This window comes from Cyprinodon tularosa, unplaced genomic scaffold (assembly GCF_016077235.1).
Source record: "Cyprinodon tularosa strain WSP-4 unplaced genomic scaffold, ASM1607723v1 ctg346, whole genome shotgun sequence".
NCBI classification, from domain to species: Eukaryota; Metazoa; Chordata; class Actinopteri; order Cyprinodontiformes; family Cyprinodontidae; genus Cyprinodon; species Cyprinodon tularosa.
This window is the reverse complement of record NW_024039059.1, coordinates 1,234,360-1,254,609: the sequence shown is the minus strand read 5'-3', so window position 1 is coordinate 1,254,609 and position 20,250 is coordinate 1,234,360. Positions and strand designations below refer to the sequence as shown.

The 20,250-nt window shown below is 38.2% G+C and overlaps 1 protein-coding gene across 3 annotated transcripts in view; it reads left to right on the top strand.

Moving 5' to 3' along the window:
- LOC119789762 (solute carrier family 41 member 1-like) overlaps nt 1-20,250 on the top strand; it is a 49,586-nt gene that overhangs the window by 9,703 nt on the left and 19,633 nt on the right. For all 3 annotated transcript variants that reach the window (XM_038294842.1, XM_038294840.1, XM_038294839.1), the window contains exon 3: nt 19,689-19,796. In XM_038294842.1, the coding sequence (XP_038150770.1) occupies nt 19,689-19,796 (108 nt within the window). The remainder of the gene's footprint in view (nt 1-19,688; nt 19,797-20,250) is intronic.

The window sequence follows — 20,250 nt, the reverse complement described above, 5'->3', positions numbered from 1 at the left end:
AGATTCTTCTTTACACTGGGCATGTAGATGTTTCAGTATTCATGACCTTGAAATCTTGCTTGTCCAGAGTCTGTAATTACAGGACTTTACAGTAACGGTTGTGTGAAAAAGTTCTTCCTTCTACTATCATGCATTGATCTGCAAGCTAGGTGCAATTCTTTCTTCCCTTCTGAGTGGCATCAAACCCACTCTAGGCAAGGCAAGGCAAGGCAAGGCAAGGCAAGGCAAATTTATTTGTATAGCACAATTCAGTACAAAGACAATGCAAAGTGCTTTACATGATTAAAATACAGGAAGATAAAACAGAATCAAAGCAAGTAGGAAAAAATAAATAAATAAAAAGTCTAAGTGTATAGTACCACCATAAGGGCTGAAGGGATAAATTCAGTGTTTTGCTCTTTTAAGATGTAATGTGACTAAAATTTAGTGCCTCTGCGATTTGAATATTTTGTTTTTCTAAATTGCAATTATATTGTAAATGCATATTGTAATATTGTAAATGCATTTCCTTTAATTTTCCTTTTTTATCCATTATTTCTTTGTGGTAAAACAAAACCGGTTTATTTTTCTTAAATAATGCCAAAGTTATTAGGAAATTACATTGTGCATTTGGAACAAAATCCTTACCCCCCAATCCTAAACAGTTTTGTTCTTTTAATCTGGATTTTCTGGATAGGACAGATGCGGTTCAGGAGGAGCACAATATTGGTAAGATCCTCCCTCGCTTTATCGAATACTTCTTAGGGATTTCATCCCATTGATCAAAGAGGAGGAAATTCTTCAAAGTCACTGAGTTGATGCAATCAGATTTGTATCCATGGATAGAAAACTTTTAATCTGTTTGGATTATTTGGTTGAATTGTCTGAAAATTGCATTTGTTGTAAATTGGTGCTATATAAATAAACAGAATTTGATTATTCTAAAGTCAACCAATGAGTTTGCTTTGAATACTGTGGTAGCACAAAATGCCACAAGGTGACAGTAGGGTGCAGGTCAGGACTGCAGAGACTATCCTTTCCCAGCTGAAGCTCCTGATCTGTTCTATGAGAAATTGTTCAAATTAACATCTTGGATGATAGTTTGGTTCCTAAGAAGGGAGATAAAGGGGTTACAATCTGATTTTATCTTATTGCTTTTGCTTTTAAATTTAAGTCTTATTTTCCAGTCAGTGAGTTTCTACTCGACTGCTCAACCCACACATACATTCATCCTACAAATATATGAGGAAATAAATGTTCACTCCGAGATTTACTGCCAAGAAAAATTGGTACATCAGTAAAAAATATCACTTTTTATTTGAACAATATCTTTCCAATTGGAGGGACTTTCAATTACCTTTTATTCAATAACAATTATAGATTGAAGTCACTGAAGCTTATGATACAAATAACAGCATTATGATGATAGGAAAAATCTAAGAAAAGTTAGGAGAAAGATGATTAAAAACCCACCAGTATGCTCGTTTAAATATTCCCAAATAATAAAAGATTAATCCAGTTAATCGAGATTAATGGATTACTCAAATAAACGTCAATTAATTAGAAACCGATTAATCGTCAACTTGAGTATAAAACATGCCTGTTGCTGACAAAGCGACCAAATTAGAGCAGTAATTATACAAAAATTATTAAAAAAAATATATAAACATTTTACAAAAAATATTAATTTAATCTGTCATTATGCTCTATCCAGTACGCCGGAGTATTAAGGCTAGGCTACAGATTCTTATATATATATATATATATATATATATATATACTTTATTTTTTTTTTTCGAGAACAAAGTCAAAATATTACGACAATAGAGTCATAAAATTACCAGAATAAAGTCGCCACATAATGAGAATAAAGTCGTAACATTATGTTAATAAAGTCATAAAATTACAAGCATAAAGTCACAACATTACGAGAATAAAGTTGTATTTTATGGCAACTCCGACAGGAAGCCCTTTCTTCCCTAAAATGAGGAATGTGGAGCATCATGTGAAGTTATACTTTGGCATCGGTTTGATAAGTAAGGAAATCTTTTAGCACCAGCATCAAACTGGGCAGAATGTCAAAGTGGACTCTGGTTGCTGTTTGGTTCCACTGGTCGGCCCTCATCTGCTGGTCGGAGCGCCAAGCTTTCTTTCTGAAACGGGTTGTGGTATAATGACTTCATTCTCGTTATTTTTCAACTTTATTCTCATAATATTAAACTTTATTCTCGTACTGTTACAACTTTATTCTCATAGTGATTTTATTCTGGAAATTGTATGACTTTATTCTCATAATATAATGACTTTATTCTCGAATTAAAAAAATACAAATCTCTTCCCTATCCCTAATACTTCTTCATAATCCAGAACTCCAGAACTTGCTATCTGATTATTAATCAATAAATTGAAAAAATAGTCTACAGATCAATCCATTTGCAAAAGTAATCATTAGTTGCTGCCCTGATTCATATGCTGTCTTAATGCTGTGCAACTGCCCTCTTTAAAAGCCTACTTAACTGTAAAATAGATATCTGTCAGTTTGTCTGATTATTGGTCGGCTACTTTTAGAGAAATGTCGATTGTGTGTTTGCGCAGACGTGTTTGTGGTCTCATCATTTCTTTATCCTTCACCAGTATCCATAATATTTGGTCTGCAGCCAGCTGGGCTGCAGGAAATCAAACATGCTGCTGTGTGTTTTACGATGTGCTGCATCTTCTCCTTTCCTCTGTCTGTCCCACACAGATAAATTATAACATGTATTCATATTGTGGATTGTATCGGCTGCCTCTGGTGCTCATTAACAGACCTCCAACCTTCAATGTAATAAATAAATTCAAGAAACACTGCTTTAACTAATTGGGATTCTGATAGTAGATTATTTTTAATGTTTCTGTTTTATCAAACCTAAGCAAGATGACACAGCCGGCATTTAATTTTATGATGAAGACATCATTAAAACCATCTGTTAGGTTTAATAGACCTCTTGATACATATCAGCTTTATTCCTGCTTAATAAAAGCATAATATCCTGTGTAGAAATGAGCTCTGAAATCGCTGATAGTTGGAAGGCCTCCCAGAAGGCAGTAAGCGATAAATGATTTGACAAACAAATTTAAAAAGTGTGCTCAAACATCCACAGCAGAGGATTGGGTGCCTAAAGACTTTGGGCCTGATTTGCAAAGATTCCAAATATAGAAGAACTACATTTTTAATGGGTTGATTTACACAGATTGCTGCACAAATGTTCAGGCATGCAAAGTAGTTTAGTACCGGCCATTAAAATGAGCAGATCTTCTGCATTTCTTCAGAGGACGTCATTAAAAAAAAAAAAAAATCGGTTCTAAGCCATGTAGTTAGAGGAAATTATGATAAAATGTATTAAAAAAAAATTAACGATTATAGTACTAAATAATTATAGAGCACTTTACACAGGATCCTATCTATTCATTGGTACAAAAAGGTGTAAAAAATACAATGATGAAAACAACTAAAGGTAAATATGAATAAATGAAATACAAAACAAAAAAGAAATGTATTGTTGATCAAATTAACAGTACTTCTGAACGGATATGTTTTAACTGTAAACCCCTCCATGTCTCAACAGGCTTTTCTAATTTTCTTTTTTTTATATGTATATATATAAATGCGAAAATAAGAACAAGAATGTCTGCCATCCTGCTCCATTAATTTACCCCACCATTTTTACTTTATTGATGTTATTCTACCATTTTATTTTATTTATTTTTTTTGCTTTGACAGTTCAAATATGCTTACATGTGTACAGATTCTCTCTTGATCCTCTGGCATTGAACAAATGCCCTCTTTGTGGCAACAATGAATGTGTTTAGATTTAAAAGTGTAAGATGGTCTATTGTGCAAGGGATTAGCCATTTTCTTAGTGTGTCTGTAACACTAAACAGTACAATCCCAATCCAGAAATTTTGTTAAGTTAATTTATTTTGCTGCATGGACAGATGATTTAACTTGCTTAAAGTACCCTTGCTCTTGTGTTTAAACAACTCTTTGATATGAAGTATAAAAAACTGATCTTGCCATTTAATTTTATTTAGTATTGATATTGTTGCTTTTTATGTTTTGAATGCCACAATGGAGCATTCGTTTTTTGTTTGGATTTTTTCTTTAATTTAATTAAATAGGAATGGAGTTAGCAATATGTCCTTCTCTGATCACTGATGGATCATAAAAAAAAGCCAAATCTACTTTTGCATTCATCTTGATTGTATGCATTGGTCACTAGTGGAAAAAACACACAAGGCTCACAGAGTTTTTGACCCACCCACCTGAAACCTTAGGACTGATTTATTGGGTTGATTTTAGCGTCTGGGTCATTAATCATCATAGGCCAAAATGTGGCAGATATAAAAAATCTATTTTTTGCTGCAAACAGCTGAAAGAAACTTTGGCTGCCTGCTGATTCTGCTCCTGTACCCCTCCCCTCAGTGAGCTCTCTATGCACTGCTGATATCTATATCAGCAACACAAAAATTGTATTTCTAGTCTTATTTTGACACTGCTCAAATTAAAGTAGCTTATTTTTATTCTATTGTGCTATGATCTGTGTCTTGAATCATATTTTTGGTTATTATGATAATTTGAGTTGGTGTATAGTTGGACCGTGTATATCAATTTTCATTATTATTATTATTTTTTTTTACATTCTGGCCAATATATATCAGATATAGGCCAGTATCTGATATCAACCAATATATCGGATATAGTTTTTTTTAAGCCTCCATTATCAATATTGGCCTTCAAAATCCCAGGTCGGTGCGGCTCTAATGTTTACAGGACTCAACTTGTTCCTGTTTCTTCTGAAATCTATAATCACCTTCTTTGTTTAGTTGACATTCAAAATCTGATAATTGTTTCCACACCATGAAACAAAGCAGTCCACCAGCTCTCTGTGCTCAGCTTTCTTAACCACTTTGGATATTTGTCAAACGGGTGGAGCTAGATGGGGGGCCAGGGGTGGCCATGGCCACCCTTAGCCAATCATTGGCTACCCCTACCATTTTTTTCCCACTCTAATACAGATGGTGGCAGCAGAAATATGCTCAAGTGGTTTGTGGTTAATTATACACATCAATATACTAACATCAAAGATAATAAGTACAGAATTCATGCTCTTTTCAGAACTAGATTTTGTATTGTACATGGGGTAAAGAGAAAAGTATGTCTCTGCAAGTCATCTAGGAGTCTTCAGTGAAATCATAGATAAATAACAATTTTAATAAAAACTCAATCAATTTATGTAGATATTAGTGCTTGTAAATATCAATTTTATGCAGAATGTTTTTTTGATACAAGAAGGTAAGTAATGATAATGGGAAAGATTTACGCTCCAGAGGTCAAAACTGAAAGAGGTTTATCTAGAAATTCTGGATGTTTAAATATATGCATCTATTTGTTAGCAAAGGCTGTAGGAAAGTATACTTTCTTTATTTAGAAAATAAATTTCTCATTAATTTTCCTGTTGGGACAGTGTAATCTGGTGCCTATCCGCTTTTGGCCACCCCTCAATGTACATTGGTTATTGCCTGGCCACCCCTATAAAAATTTTCTGGTTACGCCTCTGATGTCGTGAATTATCATCAATCCTGTTCTGGTCTGAATACCCTTGTTTAAGCATACAGCCGTTCTATTAAAGATATAGTAAATTTTAATTGATAGAATAATCTAAGAAATGCATCAGTCGGACTACAGTATCTGACCATGTTCAAGACGTCTGAGATGCACCCCTACATCTTTGACCAAAGACTTAAGAATTCCTCTGGATGAACAGGTCAATTAATGGGTATCCTTATCAGTGTATGTACTATAAACCCACTGCTTCAAAAATGCTGGCAGCGGGACGTACCAGGATGCAACTGGATTAAGATGAGAATGAAAGATTCTTAAAGTCGTAGGGAAGCGGCTGTTCGAACCGATGCATTTCTGAATTCTCCTGAGTGGTGCCCTACTTTACACGAGTGAATAAAGTGAATGCGACTGATTGTTTATCAAGGGGGCGAATTGTTGTGGCGGAAGCTTCGCAAGCAAGTTTAATTGTGACCGGTTTGTCGGAAGCATCTTGCTAACCAGTTAGCAACTTGCTAGTAGATTTCCAATGGGAAATTACATTGGGACAAAGTAGCACTTAGCAACGACACTGCCAAAGAACGCTACGGACAGCGGAAACATGCAAGAGGAGAGTTTTATGTCGGAGGTCATGGATGAGTCTCCTCTCTCATAAATTTTTATTTAGAGGAGGAAAGCAGGGACGAAGATGTTGTGGAAGAGGACGCCAGGGCGGCAGAAGATGGTTTGGTGTAGAAGGCTTACAGCCGTACATGTTTGAGCCCTTGCCTCGCAAAGCTGCAAGTTCTGCTAGCTCTAGGCCTGCCGAAGACACAGAACTCCATCCCCGTGAAGACTGGGACGGAACTCAATGGTAAAGGATTGGGTATTAGCCGCGACATATGAATCATGAGGCTATAACCGAAAAAATGTGATTGACAGACCACCCCACACACTCACACACACATTTTGTGTCACAATATCCTTGTGGGGACTTTCCATTGACTTCCATTCATTTCCCACTAATTTATATGGCCTAACCATGACCCTTGCCCTAACCCTAACCATTACCGACACATACCTATCCCTAAACCTAACCTAAACTCAATTCACACCTTAGTCCTAAACCTAACCCCCACCCCAAGAAGAGAAACTTTCCTTATGGGGACCAGTTGTTGGTCCCCACAAGTACCTATGAGTCCCCAAAATGTAGCATATTCCTAGGAAATTGTCCCCACCAGGTATTAAAGACATGGCCACACACACACACACACACGCACACAGATTTTAAGACAGGATTTTTTTTTTAAATAGAAATTTTCTAACTTTTGGGACAATATCGTCTGACGATTACATTTATATACATGTTTAAGCCAGTAAGATTCGACATTTAAATAAGACTTCCCTACCACTTTAAGATTTAGAACTTTACTTTCTCACTCTCTACTAAGATTGCAACAGTTCTCAGTCGCTAACATGAGCTGCTGCAGTTCACATTAAGGTAATACTGTGGAATTGAACTGTATTTAATTGCGAAGTTAAAGTGGCTAAATTAAAATAGAAAAAATCTTAAGCTTGATGACTGTTTTTTGTCAAACATATTTTTCTCATTCTTTTTGCTCACTATTAGATTATATAGATTATTTAAGTGCCACCTTGATTTTAGAAACTGCTTATTTAGTCACTTTAAGTTTTGTCAAGTTGCTTTTTATACAGTGTTTGGTCATGCTATGTGCCACTGTGAGCAGGTTAATATGAGCTGAAAAACACTACATAAGGAAAAAGAATGAGTCACGATACAGAGAGCAAGATCAGAGCAAGGTGGATGAGAGAGAAAGTATTGCAATGCCATCTGACGTAGAAAGGGGGATGTCACATAGAGAGAGGGAGGGAGGACGGGAGGCAGACACGCAGTGAGAATAAGAGAGAAGGAGAACAGAAGGGAAGCCAGTCATTTCCCAACCTGAGTTTGCACCGACCAGACAGCCCTGCCTCTTTCCCTGCTACGTCACGAATGTGCAGGACTACGCTGATGCTGAAGGAGGAAACAACACTGCTGTCTCCCTGAAGCCGGCTGCTCCATCCTCTCACCGGATCTTTTTATTGGCTTTAAAGAACTCCTTCTGGTCTTTCCTTTTGACTCTCATTATGGGCCTGCCAAAAAAGACTGCTGACTTTAATGGAAAAGCTTAGAAGCTTTCTTCAGATTCAAACTCTGAAGGCCATTTGGAACATTCCTCATCGTCTTCTAAAGAATAACTGAGCTGATGATTGCAGATTGCCATCAGTGACAGGATACAGTTGTGCCTTCAAGATGGAGGTCAAATTTTTTCCAGACTGGATCAGGAGGATTTAGGACTGCACTCGATAAACTCCCCTGTCAAGTTAATCAGACTAACTCGGAGCAACAGGAGCTCAATCAGACCACATTGACAGCTGGATTGATCATCTAAGTGTTTGTCTGAAATGCTGAAGTAAATTTACCTTTTAATCGAACATTAAGACACTAATGCTGTTTTCTGGAGCTTGTTTAACACTGTGACCTATCAACCAGAAACAGTGTTTAACTATGTGTTTCTAGTGGGACTGACAGCTAGATACGTCATCACTGCTGACTCACTACAGGGCCAAGAATGCCTCACTTCATGACCTCAATTTTGATTCAAAGCCTCTTAACTTTAATTTCCTTGGCCAATAGAGCCACTGATTGGAATACAGTCGGAAGTTTTTTTAAAGAAAGCTAAGGCAAATGCATCTCATTAAAGTGGTAATTAAAGGCACATTAAACAGGTTATTGAATTCTTGGAACTTCTGGACTTTGAAGCATCGCAATCTTACTAATCAAGTTCTTCAGCAACAGCAGAAACAGATGCCTAAAATAAATCCCCTTGGTCTACGTTACATCAAGGACAACAAGATTATTTGGCTTCATCTAGATGTTCATGCTTCTGACTTCTTTGGTTCACTGACCCAACCCAAGACTATTTGGACATACAGGAATTGAATACCCCTTAAGATCGTCATTGAACGTCTCATTATGGGCTATCGTAACATAAAGTAACCCCCTCGGTCAACATGGTGGTGACTCGATTAGAGCTGGAGCTGCGCTACCAGGACAAGAAGTTGCGTGGGGTGACCTGGAAGCTAACACGATCGCCGCATGGTTTCCTGCCAGAGAGCTCATGGCTCATTGCAGCGCAGGTTATGGTGCCGTACCTGATATCAGGACTAGGCTTGGTCTCAGCTGGGATCCTAATGGACCTTATGCAAGTAAGAAAATAAATTCAGAGAGCGTATTACCTTTTAGGAGATTTTTAGGTGTGTAGAATATGATTGAAATGTTTCAACACTAACTTTAGTATACCTTTCTACTCATTGTAGTGGTATTCAAAAAAACAACAAAAGCAAGAGTTTAATATTATTACAAACAATTAAACCTGTTGAGTTGTATAAGGGGTATAAATGGGGTATAAATTAGCCTGATATGCGAATCTCTGCCTTCAACAATAGTGGTTTTATATCTTCAGATTAGGTTGCAAGCTCTTAATGTATTTTCCCTGACTAGTTGGTTTACTTAGCAAGATGCATTTACCAAAATACCAAATTCAGGAGATTTCTTCAACCTTAAAGCTACAGTGTGTAACTTTTAGTGACATCTAGCGGTCAGGCTGCAGACTGCAGCAACATGAACATCTCCCCCCCACCGCTTCTCCCTCCCAACAGTACGGCGAGCTTTACGGGACAAAATGTCTTCCACGACGTACCGCATCACCTACCTTCTCAAGTGATGAGGTTTGTTTACATAGATAATTTTACAGATAGTATTTCATTAGTCTGTGTAGGGTATAGATTTCATGTAGACTTAAGATAATAAATATACCCGTTATTTTTTCTACATCGTTGTGCCATTTTGGCGATCTCGCAATCACTAGTTTGTTGGCTCTGCGCTGCCGTAGCACAAAGATGTCTGCCTCCATGGCTGCGAGACCCGCTCCTATGTAATTATAAACAACGAATTCTAAGGCAACGCAAATATTAAGGTTAAGAGGCTGAGCTCGTAGATGATGATAAATAACATAGTTATGTATATTACATATCTGACTGTATATCCCTGTAATTATTACACACTGTAGCTTTAAGGATGAAGTACAATGTGAAACTTTTTAAAAAGATGAATAATTAGAAAGAAAGAGTTGGTAAAATTAGCTTTAATGCATGAAATTGAAATAACTTTATCATTTATTCATTTTCTATAGGTTGCAAAACTACTGTCACTGTCAAAGATTTGAGATTAAGTTTTTTGTTAAATGTGTTATAGTCCTGATAGGGTTGAACTATTTAGCCAAAAATCTAAATTGTGGGTACAGTAATTGTTACCAAAATTATGGTTGTGATTTTATTTTGATTTCCCTTTGCACTAACCCAAAGTTTGTAAATTTTTCGGTTTTTAAAAGCTTGCTTTCCCAGTGTCCATGGTTGCAGGACTTTACTGTAATCTTTTTCTGAAAAAGTGCTTACGTCTACTTGCATGCATGGATCTCCGTGTTAACTGCAACTCTCTCTGCCTTTCTGTCGAAGGACACACCCACTTGAAGGATTTTACATCCTCTTAAAGGCCCTGGAGTGAGAAATTTATTGTTTTTACAATTGTGATTATATCGCAAATGCAATTATTTGCATTTGCACTATAGTCATAATTGTCTAGCTCTACTTCTGGCGAAAAATCCTCTGTGAAAGTTGGGAATAACAGGACAAGCCTAAAAGAACAAGAATAGAATCAGCCTGAATAATTTTATTATATTCACTTTATTTATATAACGCCAATTCACGTTTGTCAACTCAAAGCACTTTATCATAAAATCAGATTGGTTCAAAGTTTCCTATTTAATGAAAACCAAAATCAAACCAAGCTCCAGCATCTATAAATAAAGGTGTTGATGGTAGCAGCACAGCTGATATTTCTTTCCCTGGATGGTGTCACAGCCCATTGGTAACAGACCAGATGAAGCTACTATGACAAGAAAAAGCAGAGAACATAAAGTTATGGGTTCAACTTAATAAATACTGCAGAATGGGAGAATATAGATATAATGAAGCAGAATGATGAAAAGTGGTCCATATGTCCTCAAGCAGTCCAAAGGTAAAGCAGCATAACTATATAGATAGTTTAGGATAACCTGAACTCCTCCAACTATAAGCTTTATCAAAAGGGAAAGTTTTAAGCCTACCCTTAAAAGTAGACGGGGTGTCTGGCTCAAGGATTAAAACTGGTAGTTGGTTCCACAGGAGAGGAGCCTGATAACTTAAAGATCTGCCTCCCATTCTACTTTTAGAAATTCTAGGAACCACTAGTAAACCTGCAGATTGAGAGCGAAGGGCTCTTTTAGGAGCATAAGGAACAATCAGATCTCTGATATAAAGATGGAGCTTGGCCATTTAAGGCTTTATATGAAAGAAGGAGGATTTAAAATTCAATTCTGGATTTAACAGGAAGCCAATGAAGTAGCTAGGATAGGAGTACGGTTGGGTATACAGGTGCTGGTCATAAAATTAGAATATCATGAAAAAGTAGATTGATTTCAGTAATTCCATTTAAAAAGTGAAACTTGTATATTATATTCATACATTACATACAAACTCATATATTTCAGATGTTTATTTTGTTTAATTTTGATGATTACAAATGACAACAAATGAAAATCTCAAATTCATCATATCAGAAAATTAGAATATTACTGAAGACCAATAAAAACAAAGGATTTATAGAAATGTTGGCCAACTGAAAAGTATGAACATGAAAAGTATGAGCATGTACAGCACTCAGTATTTAGTTGGGCCTCCTTTGGCCTGTATTACTGCAGCAATGCGGCGTGGCATGGAGTCGATCAGTCTGTGGCACTGCTCAGGTGTTATGATAGCCCAGGTTGCTCTAATAGTGGCTTTTAGCTCTTCTGAATTGTTGGGTCTGGTGTATTGCATCTTCTTCTTCACAATACCCCATAGATTTTCTGTGGGGTTAAGGTCAGGAGAGTTTGCTGGGCAATTAAGAACAGGGATACCATGGTCCTTCAACCAGGTACTGGTAGCTTTGGCACTGTGTGCAGGTGCCAAGTCCTGTTGGAAAATGAAATCTGCATCTCCAAAAAGTTGGTCAGCTGCAGGAAGCATGAAGTGCTCTAAAACTTCCTGGTATGTGGCTGCGTTGACCCTGGACCTCAGAAAACACAATGGACCAACACCAGCAGATGACATGGCACCCCAAACCATCACTGACTGTGGAAACTTTACACTGGACTTCAAGCAACGTGGATGAAGTGCCTCTCTTCTTTTCCTCCAGACTCTGGGACCTTGATTTCCAAAGGAAATGCAAAATTTACTTTCATCAGAGAACATGACTTTGGACCACTCACCAGCAGTCCAGTCCTGTTTCTCTTTAGCCCAGGCAAGACGCTTCTGACGCTGTCTGTGGTTCAAGAGTGGCTTGACACAAGGAATGCGACAGCAGAAACCCATGTCTTTCATACGTCTGTGTGTGGTGGTTCTTGAAGCACTCACTCCAGCTGCAGTCCACTCTTTGTGAATCTCCCCCACATTTTTGAAGGGGTTTTGTTTCACAATCCTCTCCAGGGTGCGGTTATCTCTCTTGCTTGTACACTTTTTTCGACCACATCTTTTCCTTCCCTTCGCCTCTCTATTAATGTGCTTGGACACTGAGCTCTGTGAACAGCCAGCCTCTTTAGCGATGACCTTTTGTGTCTTGCCCTCCTTGTGCAAGGTGTCGATGGTCGTCTTTTGGACAACTGTCAAGTCAGCAGTCTTCCCCATGATTGTGTAGCCTATAGAACTAGACTGAAAGACCATTTAAAGGCTTTTGCAGGTGGTTTGAGTTAATTAGCTGATTAGAGTGTGGCACCAGGGGCCATCAATTTTGAACCTTTTCACAATATTCTAATTTTCTGATATGATGAATTTGAGATTTTCATTTGTTGTCATTTGTAATCATCAAAATTAAACAAAATAAACATCTGAAATATATGAGTTTGTATGTAATGTATGAATATAATATACAAGTTTCACTTTTTAAATGGAATTACTGAAATCAATCTACTTTTTCATGATATTCTAATTTTATGACCAGCACCTGTATGGCTAAAAAATAAAATCTCGATTTTTCTTTTTTCTTTTTTTTTTGGTCATCTTGGACGATTACAATTTTAATAGATTTTAATTGAAGTATTAAAAACTACATGCATGTATTTTAAAATAGGTTTACTTCATTCAAAAATATATTTAGCCAACAATAATCATATTGTAAAAAAAAAAAATGTTAACTTAAATATTCATAACATAAATCTTTGTACACCTATATATTCTTTACAAGTACAAGAAAAAAAAAGCTTTGTTTGCTGAAATATGCAATTTATCAAACAGTCAATAACTTGTATTGATCTTCTGGGATGTAGACGATTTGTATACAGCATCTCTTAAGAGCTCAGTTCATGTGGATATAATGCACAGTTAAACTCATGTAGATTGACAGGAGCAAAGATCTGTATCTAAATTTTAACAGAGCACAGTTTTGGTAGCGCAACCTCCGCAAAGTATTTGCGACTCGGTGGGTCATATTTTGGATCACACACTTTTAGCATGTGAAGAAAGCCAAGCTTCTCTATGGTATAAACGGGCACCATGTCCATCCCTATATGAATAGCTACAGCCTTGGTCATCTGTTTCCACCACACACTACACTTGTCGGTTGGCACTGCTTTAGAAAATGAGGCGGCCAGGGTTTGTGGTCTTTTCTTATTGTGTTTGTGTTTTTCTTTGCCCGTGCTACCGAAGCTGCACTGCCAAAGCTGTGAGGCCGGCTCCCATTCCTTGGGGTGCCTTTGGCAGAGATGTTGAAACAGCTGAGTTGCAAACTACTGTAGTCTGCTGCACATCGGCCTTGTAAAAGCCCAGCCACTTCCAAATAATCAACATCGAGTCCCTTTTTTTCAGCTCCAACTCCTCAGATTGAGCAGGGCCATGGTGTGAGTAAACAGTGCAGCATGCTATTGGGCGGAAGAAAAAAAAAAGGCGGCAGAAGCAAAGTAAAAAATGAGCTACCCTAACATAAAGTAAAAAATAGTGAAGTAAAAAATGCAGAAAAAGAGACGATTTGGCAAAATTTCAAATCGTGGATATTTGAAAACATTAAGTAATCAAATTAATTTGATTTATCGCCCAGCACTAGATATGAGAGATATAATCTCTCTTTTTAATTTTCATCAGAACTCTGGCTGCAGCATTTTGGATCATCCAAAGGCTTATAACTACAACTTATGGACTACCTGACTGTAAGAATTACGAAAGTCTAGGATGTTTCTAATTTTTGCATTCTGGAGATAAGAGAACAAAATCCTAGTAACGTCGTTGATATGGGATTTAAATGACAAGTCCTAAGCAAAAATAATACGAAGGTTTTTTGTCCATCCAAAAGACGTGACGTTCTTTTTTAAAGACTCTGGTCCAAAGACTATAACTTCTGACTATTCCAGGTTTTTATATTTTGAAGACATGCCTGTAGTTTATGCAATGGGTTATTTTCATCTTCATTTATAGACATATATAGCTGAGTATCATCAGCATACAGGGGAAATTAATCCCATGCTGTCTAATAATTCTACCCATTTGGAGCATATGTTGAAGAGAATAGGCCCTAGGACTGATCCCTGTTGTACTCCACAGGTAACCCTGGAGCATGAGGAAGATTTATCATTTATGTGAACAAACTGAAACCTGTCAGATTAATACAGTCTAGTGTTATTCCTTTAATTCCTACAAGATATTCAAGTCTTTCTAAAATAATATTATGATCAACTGTATCAAATGCAGCACTGATACAATGAAGTAGATACAAGTCTATTACCTGAGGCAATGAGGATATATTTAGTGACTTTCACCAGAGTAGTTTAGGTGCTCTGATGAACTCTAAAACCTGATTGACACTCTTTAGGTCATTATGGTGTGAGTACTCACACACTTTTTTAGCAACTACTCTCTCAAGAATAAGCCTTGCATAGTGCACCTCGACTGTTATATAAATCTCCCACATTTATTAAGTTATGGGAAAAAATTGGCTGTCCCAGTTTGTGTCTTAGAAACTACAAATCTACTGATATCTGAATAACTGCCTTTCTAACATGTCCTTTTATTGCAAGCTTTTTGCTGTAAAACTGAATTTTAGGACCTACACACCTTTATTTTATTTGCTAAAGGACTGCATTTTGATATTTTATATTTTTTTATGTGAATGATATGCTTCACAATCTAGTGTTGCAACATATCTCTCTGTCTTTTGTACATTTAAACACCAAGGTAAAGTACATTTCTCGTAGAGTGTGAGTAAAATAATCGATGAGTTGCAAACGCCTGAGGGGCAAATGAACTGTTTTGTCCCCTGCATGGCTGTTGTTCTTGATTTAAAAATGTTATCTTGTGTAGCATCCACTCCCCTAAATCCGATCTGTATGTGTGAGAGAGAGAAAAACGCCTGAGAGACAGAAGCTTAGTTAACTGATAGAATGCAATATTTTTAGATGGGCATGGAAGACAATGGGTGGGGTACAGTGTACAGATAAATGGGAATGCTTTATTTCTCACACACTGAAATTCAAAACCATTATACTGTGAGATACTCACCATGATGATGATGATGATTTGACAATATTACCTTGAAATTATTTCTTAATTTCCCCGTACTTAATAAAACTTGATCACCAGACTGGCCTTTAAGGCAAATCTATCTTTTATGAGTATGCAATTTCCTTATACAGATTATATAGTTGTTCAGATGTGCTGTGTGTATATCTGGTAAGACCTAAAATATTTATCTTTTCTCATCAACTGCACAATCATAGCAGAGCTAATAAAGTGATGGGAAAAAATGGTGAGCCAGTGATGTGCTTTTTTTGCTGTGACAGGTCTTTTTTCACAGGAATGTCTGAGTTGAAGAGATCTAGATTAAAACTCAGCCTGCCACTATCAGCAGAACTAGACCACGTCCCAAGATGTATCCTCGTGTGACAGCTGACAGACCCAGCAGTCGAACAAGTGACCAGAACGTGTATAAATAGACACCGAAGTGGAATACTAAAAGTATAGCTTCAACTTTTTGGCTTTGTTGTGTATCTGTTTGTTGTGCTCCTAACAATTCAAAAGGTCGGAATCGATGGACGGATTAATGCAAAATATAATATATTATATCTACGAGCCAGATGCAAGCATCAAAAGAGCCACACCTGGCTCGCAAACCATAGGTTCCCGACCCCTGGTCTAGTGGGTACACCATAAGGCCAGGAGGCCTAGGCATGACATTCCCCAGCAATGAGGCAGCAGCTACCAAAGTACCCATCTCTGCAACTATAGAACTATCACTGCGCCAGCAGACACAGGCAACCCTCATTGGTAGGTAGCTTAAAGGGCGGATTATACTTCTGCAACTGCTAGGGGTGTAAATCACATCCATCATGGCGATTCGATTCAGTATCGATTTCCTGACCCAACGATTCGATTATTTTCGATACTCAAGAATACACCACGATTCGATTCGATTAATCGATTAATCGGTTACATTTTTTTTTTCATTATTATTATTTTTTTTACACCTTACAGGCTAAACAAAGTTTCAAGTTTGAAATAAATCAATGAAAGCTGTAATATCATTATGCATTTTCTTTAGAAACAACAGCAAATAACAGAAGTAGAAAAGTTGCATCAAAAAATACTGTAAAAATACTGCACAATATCAGTGTAATGAGTTCAATGCAATACCTCGGCTCCAGAGAAACTGTCCAACATATTTTTTTAGAATGTAATAAATATACTCAGGAAAGAGAGATGTTGCTCAGAGAGTTAGACAGGAATAAAAATAAACTAGATATAAGGGAATTGTTTCAAAGGTAATCTGGGGATGTAGTTTTTGGTAGTATTTTTAATTTTCTAAGAAGAACGGGTATTTTAGGGAGAATATAATAGTTTGTCTGGTCCATACTCCATTCAGGAAGGTGGCGGTAATGCACCTATAAGTTGTTTGCCAACCGCCATAAAAAAAAAGAAGAAGAAGAAGGCTTCAGAGTATCGACGTCACCGCCCACTTGAGAGACGCTCCGCCGTTCCTCTCCCAGATTGTAGCTGACCGCAAACAGTGCAGCAGACAGGAGGCCGGCTTGTTTTGTTTTTATGACCGAAATTGCGGAAAACAACTCGTGAAGTTTGACCCGCTAGAAGAGCGGGGTGCGCGAGACCGCTGTGACCCTTTTTCCAGCTGAATCTCCGCTCTTTTTGCCCTCATGTCCCTTCGTCGTCGGACTAAACTCGCCCCCACTTTCTCACCGCCTCGGCCGTATCTAGACCCACAGCGTGTAGCTCAGACCACGCTTCAATACTGAGCATAATTTAAAAATGTCTGTGTGAAGCTTGCTGCAACAAACTGCTGTAAGAGTATAACCAGGAAGCGCGGTAGGAGGGCAAAATAGGTTTAGCGGCACCGCAGCACGGGAGGATTACGCCCAGGAGCAAATGGATAAAAATAGACCGGAGGAAAAAAAAACATGAATCGATTATCTTGCGGACGTGTCGATGCATCGGATCGTCGGCTTTTGGATCGATGCATCGATACAAAACGATTATTATTTACACCCCTAGCAACTGCACACCTCAAATGTCGCTTGCGTCTGGTCGTGATCCAGTTTTGCTGGTATGCTTCCGCAAAGTCGGCCTGGAATTTCTGAGGATGCACAGCAGTTTCCCGCCAAAGCGCAAGGGGGAGCCTATTCAAGAACTCACAACAACTTCGACGGATGATCACAAGAACTTCTTCGGGGGCGCTGGTGGGAGCGTTTATTTTCCAAAACAACATTGTCTCAGGCATCATACAAGTGGTTGTACTTCCGAAACCTCCTCGATCAACCTTTCGTCATGGTTATCTATTTTTATTACTCCTCGGCCACACAGACAGCTGGAAAGGCATACCATGGACCAATCACAGCTGATTTTTGTCTATGCATTTCCGTTTGAGGTCTGCGCAGGTTTGCGACCATCCAGCGTGTAGTCAGGATTTATTTTAGGTGTGCGACGACGGATGCAGAGCCTCTGCGCAGGTGGCGTGGTCGCGCACAGAGACAGATTTGACGGTTGCAGAGGCTATGCATCAGAAGTATAAATTGGCCTTAAGAAGGAAGAGGAGACAGCCTTGCTCATGCTTGGGACCTAGGTTATTCAAGTTGGGGGGAGGGGAGGCAAACACTCAACCTGACAAGTAAACAAAGACAAATTCACATTCATCCAGTCACATTTATGCAATCCTACACTTACAACCATACGGACATATACACGTTTTCAACGGAGATGCACACAGAGGCAGACCCTAAAAATATTCTGACACTCCTCGTACATACACTATTCTCTAGGGGCCAATTCCCGTAGGGTGAACAGGCCTACAGACCCAGGAGGAGAAGGTAAAAACCATTAGTGCTGTGGTTGGCACAACCACTTTCCTGATTTCCTGTGTGGGGGGGGGGGGGGGGATTGGCAAACCAGAGTTTGGCTGGCAGAATGCTTCAGCCACCCAGCATTTCCCCAGAGTAAGAGGAGGAAAAAAAACATTGCGTCAGGGAGTTTTTATGGGCCCTTTAGCCTTCCGTACTATGTGCTATAGTGGAGCTATACCCTGGTTGTAAAAGTCCTGAAGATTTGGCCGCTATGTCGCCATGTCGGTGTCGGCATGTTGTCTAGACAAAAGGGATTTAAATCAAGTTCTATTTTACAAACAATAAACTCCTGAGCTAAATTCAACCTATAAAAATCAATGTCATTGTATTGTACAGGGGTACACACAGTGGATGAGGTGAATAAATGACTGAGGCTGTGCTTGGATAAAATGCAGGGCAGTATGAAAAAAAACAGTAGTTGTAGCAGAACGCTGTTTCTGACAGGTGTCAGGCGATCAGCTCCTCAGCCGTCTAAAGCAACAGGTGGAAGCAGAGCGCAATCGTTTTAAGAGTTGAGAAGAAAAACTGTGCCAGAACTAATCAGTCAATAGATTCCTATTTTAATATACAGGATATTGGATTGGTGCCTGGACTCCAATATTCAACAACTCGACTCAACTTTCAACTGACAAGGGTTTGAGTCACGGTTGGAAGTTATAGGTTACAACTCTAACAGAAACGGAGGTAGTGGTACATTACCACCTTGGTGTTGAGATGGTGGAGTGTAGAAAGTTAGCTGAAATCCCAACACCGTAAGATCTGGGTTACCGTTGGCCACTCCATCAGGAGCATGCCAAGGCATTGTAGGGAGGTCATACAGGCACATGGAGACCACACATAATACTTAACCTCATTTTGACTTGATTAAAGGACATAGCATCAAATTTGGATCAGCCTGTAGTGTGTTTTCCACTGTAATTTTGTTTGTGACTCCAAATCCTGGCCTCCATTGGTTAATAAATGTGATTTCCATTTATGGTTTTTGTATGATTTTGTTGTCAGCACATTCAACTTGGTACAAAACAAAGAATTCTATGGGAATATTTCATTAATTCAGATTTAAGATGTGCTGTTAGAGTGTTCCCTTTATTTTTTGGACCTTCTACCATTGTCAGGCTTATTTGCTGTATTATAATCAGTAAACCCTCTGAACATAGGTGGTGTGAGTAGTGCTGGCCTATTGGTTAGTGCAAAGAGCTTGGAATACTGAGGTTTTGATTTCGAACCCCAGTCCAATAGACTGCCACTCTGGCTCTCTTAGCAAGATCCTTAACCCACACACTGCTCCCTTGGTGCCCCACGATGGCACTTATAGCCCACTGCTCCCCAAGGAAATGGGTTAAAAGCAGAGGTAAATTTCTCCAATGTGAGATCAATAAAAATCAATTATTATTACTAATGGAATGTAGGATAATGGGTTATTTCAGAACATGTCATTTAACTGCATTGGTTAGAGGGAGCAGTCAGAGGGTCCATTTAAAGAGGTTCAGATGACTCTGATGGGCTCTTTAGAGTAGAAATACATTCATCCTGATTTCTTGTATGTTGTTAACTTTCTCTGTTTGATTTCTGATTTCATATGTAAATGTGTGTTTCAGCACTGGGAGGTGTTTAAAGTGATAACCGAAGTCTTCATCCTGGTTCCTGCTCTTGTCGGACTCAAGGGAAACCTGGAGATGACCCTGGCTGCTCGGCTGTCCACTGCTGTAAGAACCAATCTGTTTTCTTCAAACTGCTCCTAGTACGACCTGATGCACTGCAAAAAACTAAAAAATCGAAATAAGTCATTTTTTCTTGAAATATTTGCTTGTCTTTGAGAGGTAAGGGAGACACTTCACCAACGAAACACTACGTTATAGATTTAAAATAAGAAAAATGATTCCATTGTCTTATTTCAAGTGCATATTATCTAATTATCTTATTTTAAGAATAAAAATACTTATTCCATTGGCAAAATATGTTATTTACCTATTTAAAGTAAAGGTAAAACACACTTATTTGTTCTTAATTCTTGACTGTTTTCGCAGTGTGCTCAGATTCAGCAGGATGCTGTTCTTTACAGAGGTCTTTTTCTCCCTTCATCTTTCCACATTTTCCCATTTAGCTAATGAAAGTTTTAGGATTAAGTAAAAAAATAAGTCAAATAAGTCTGGGAAAAAT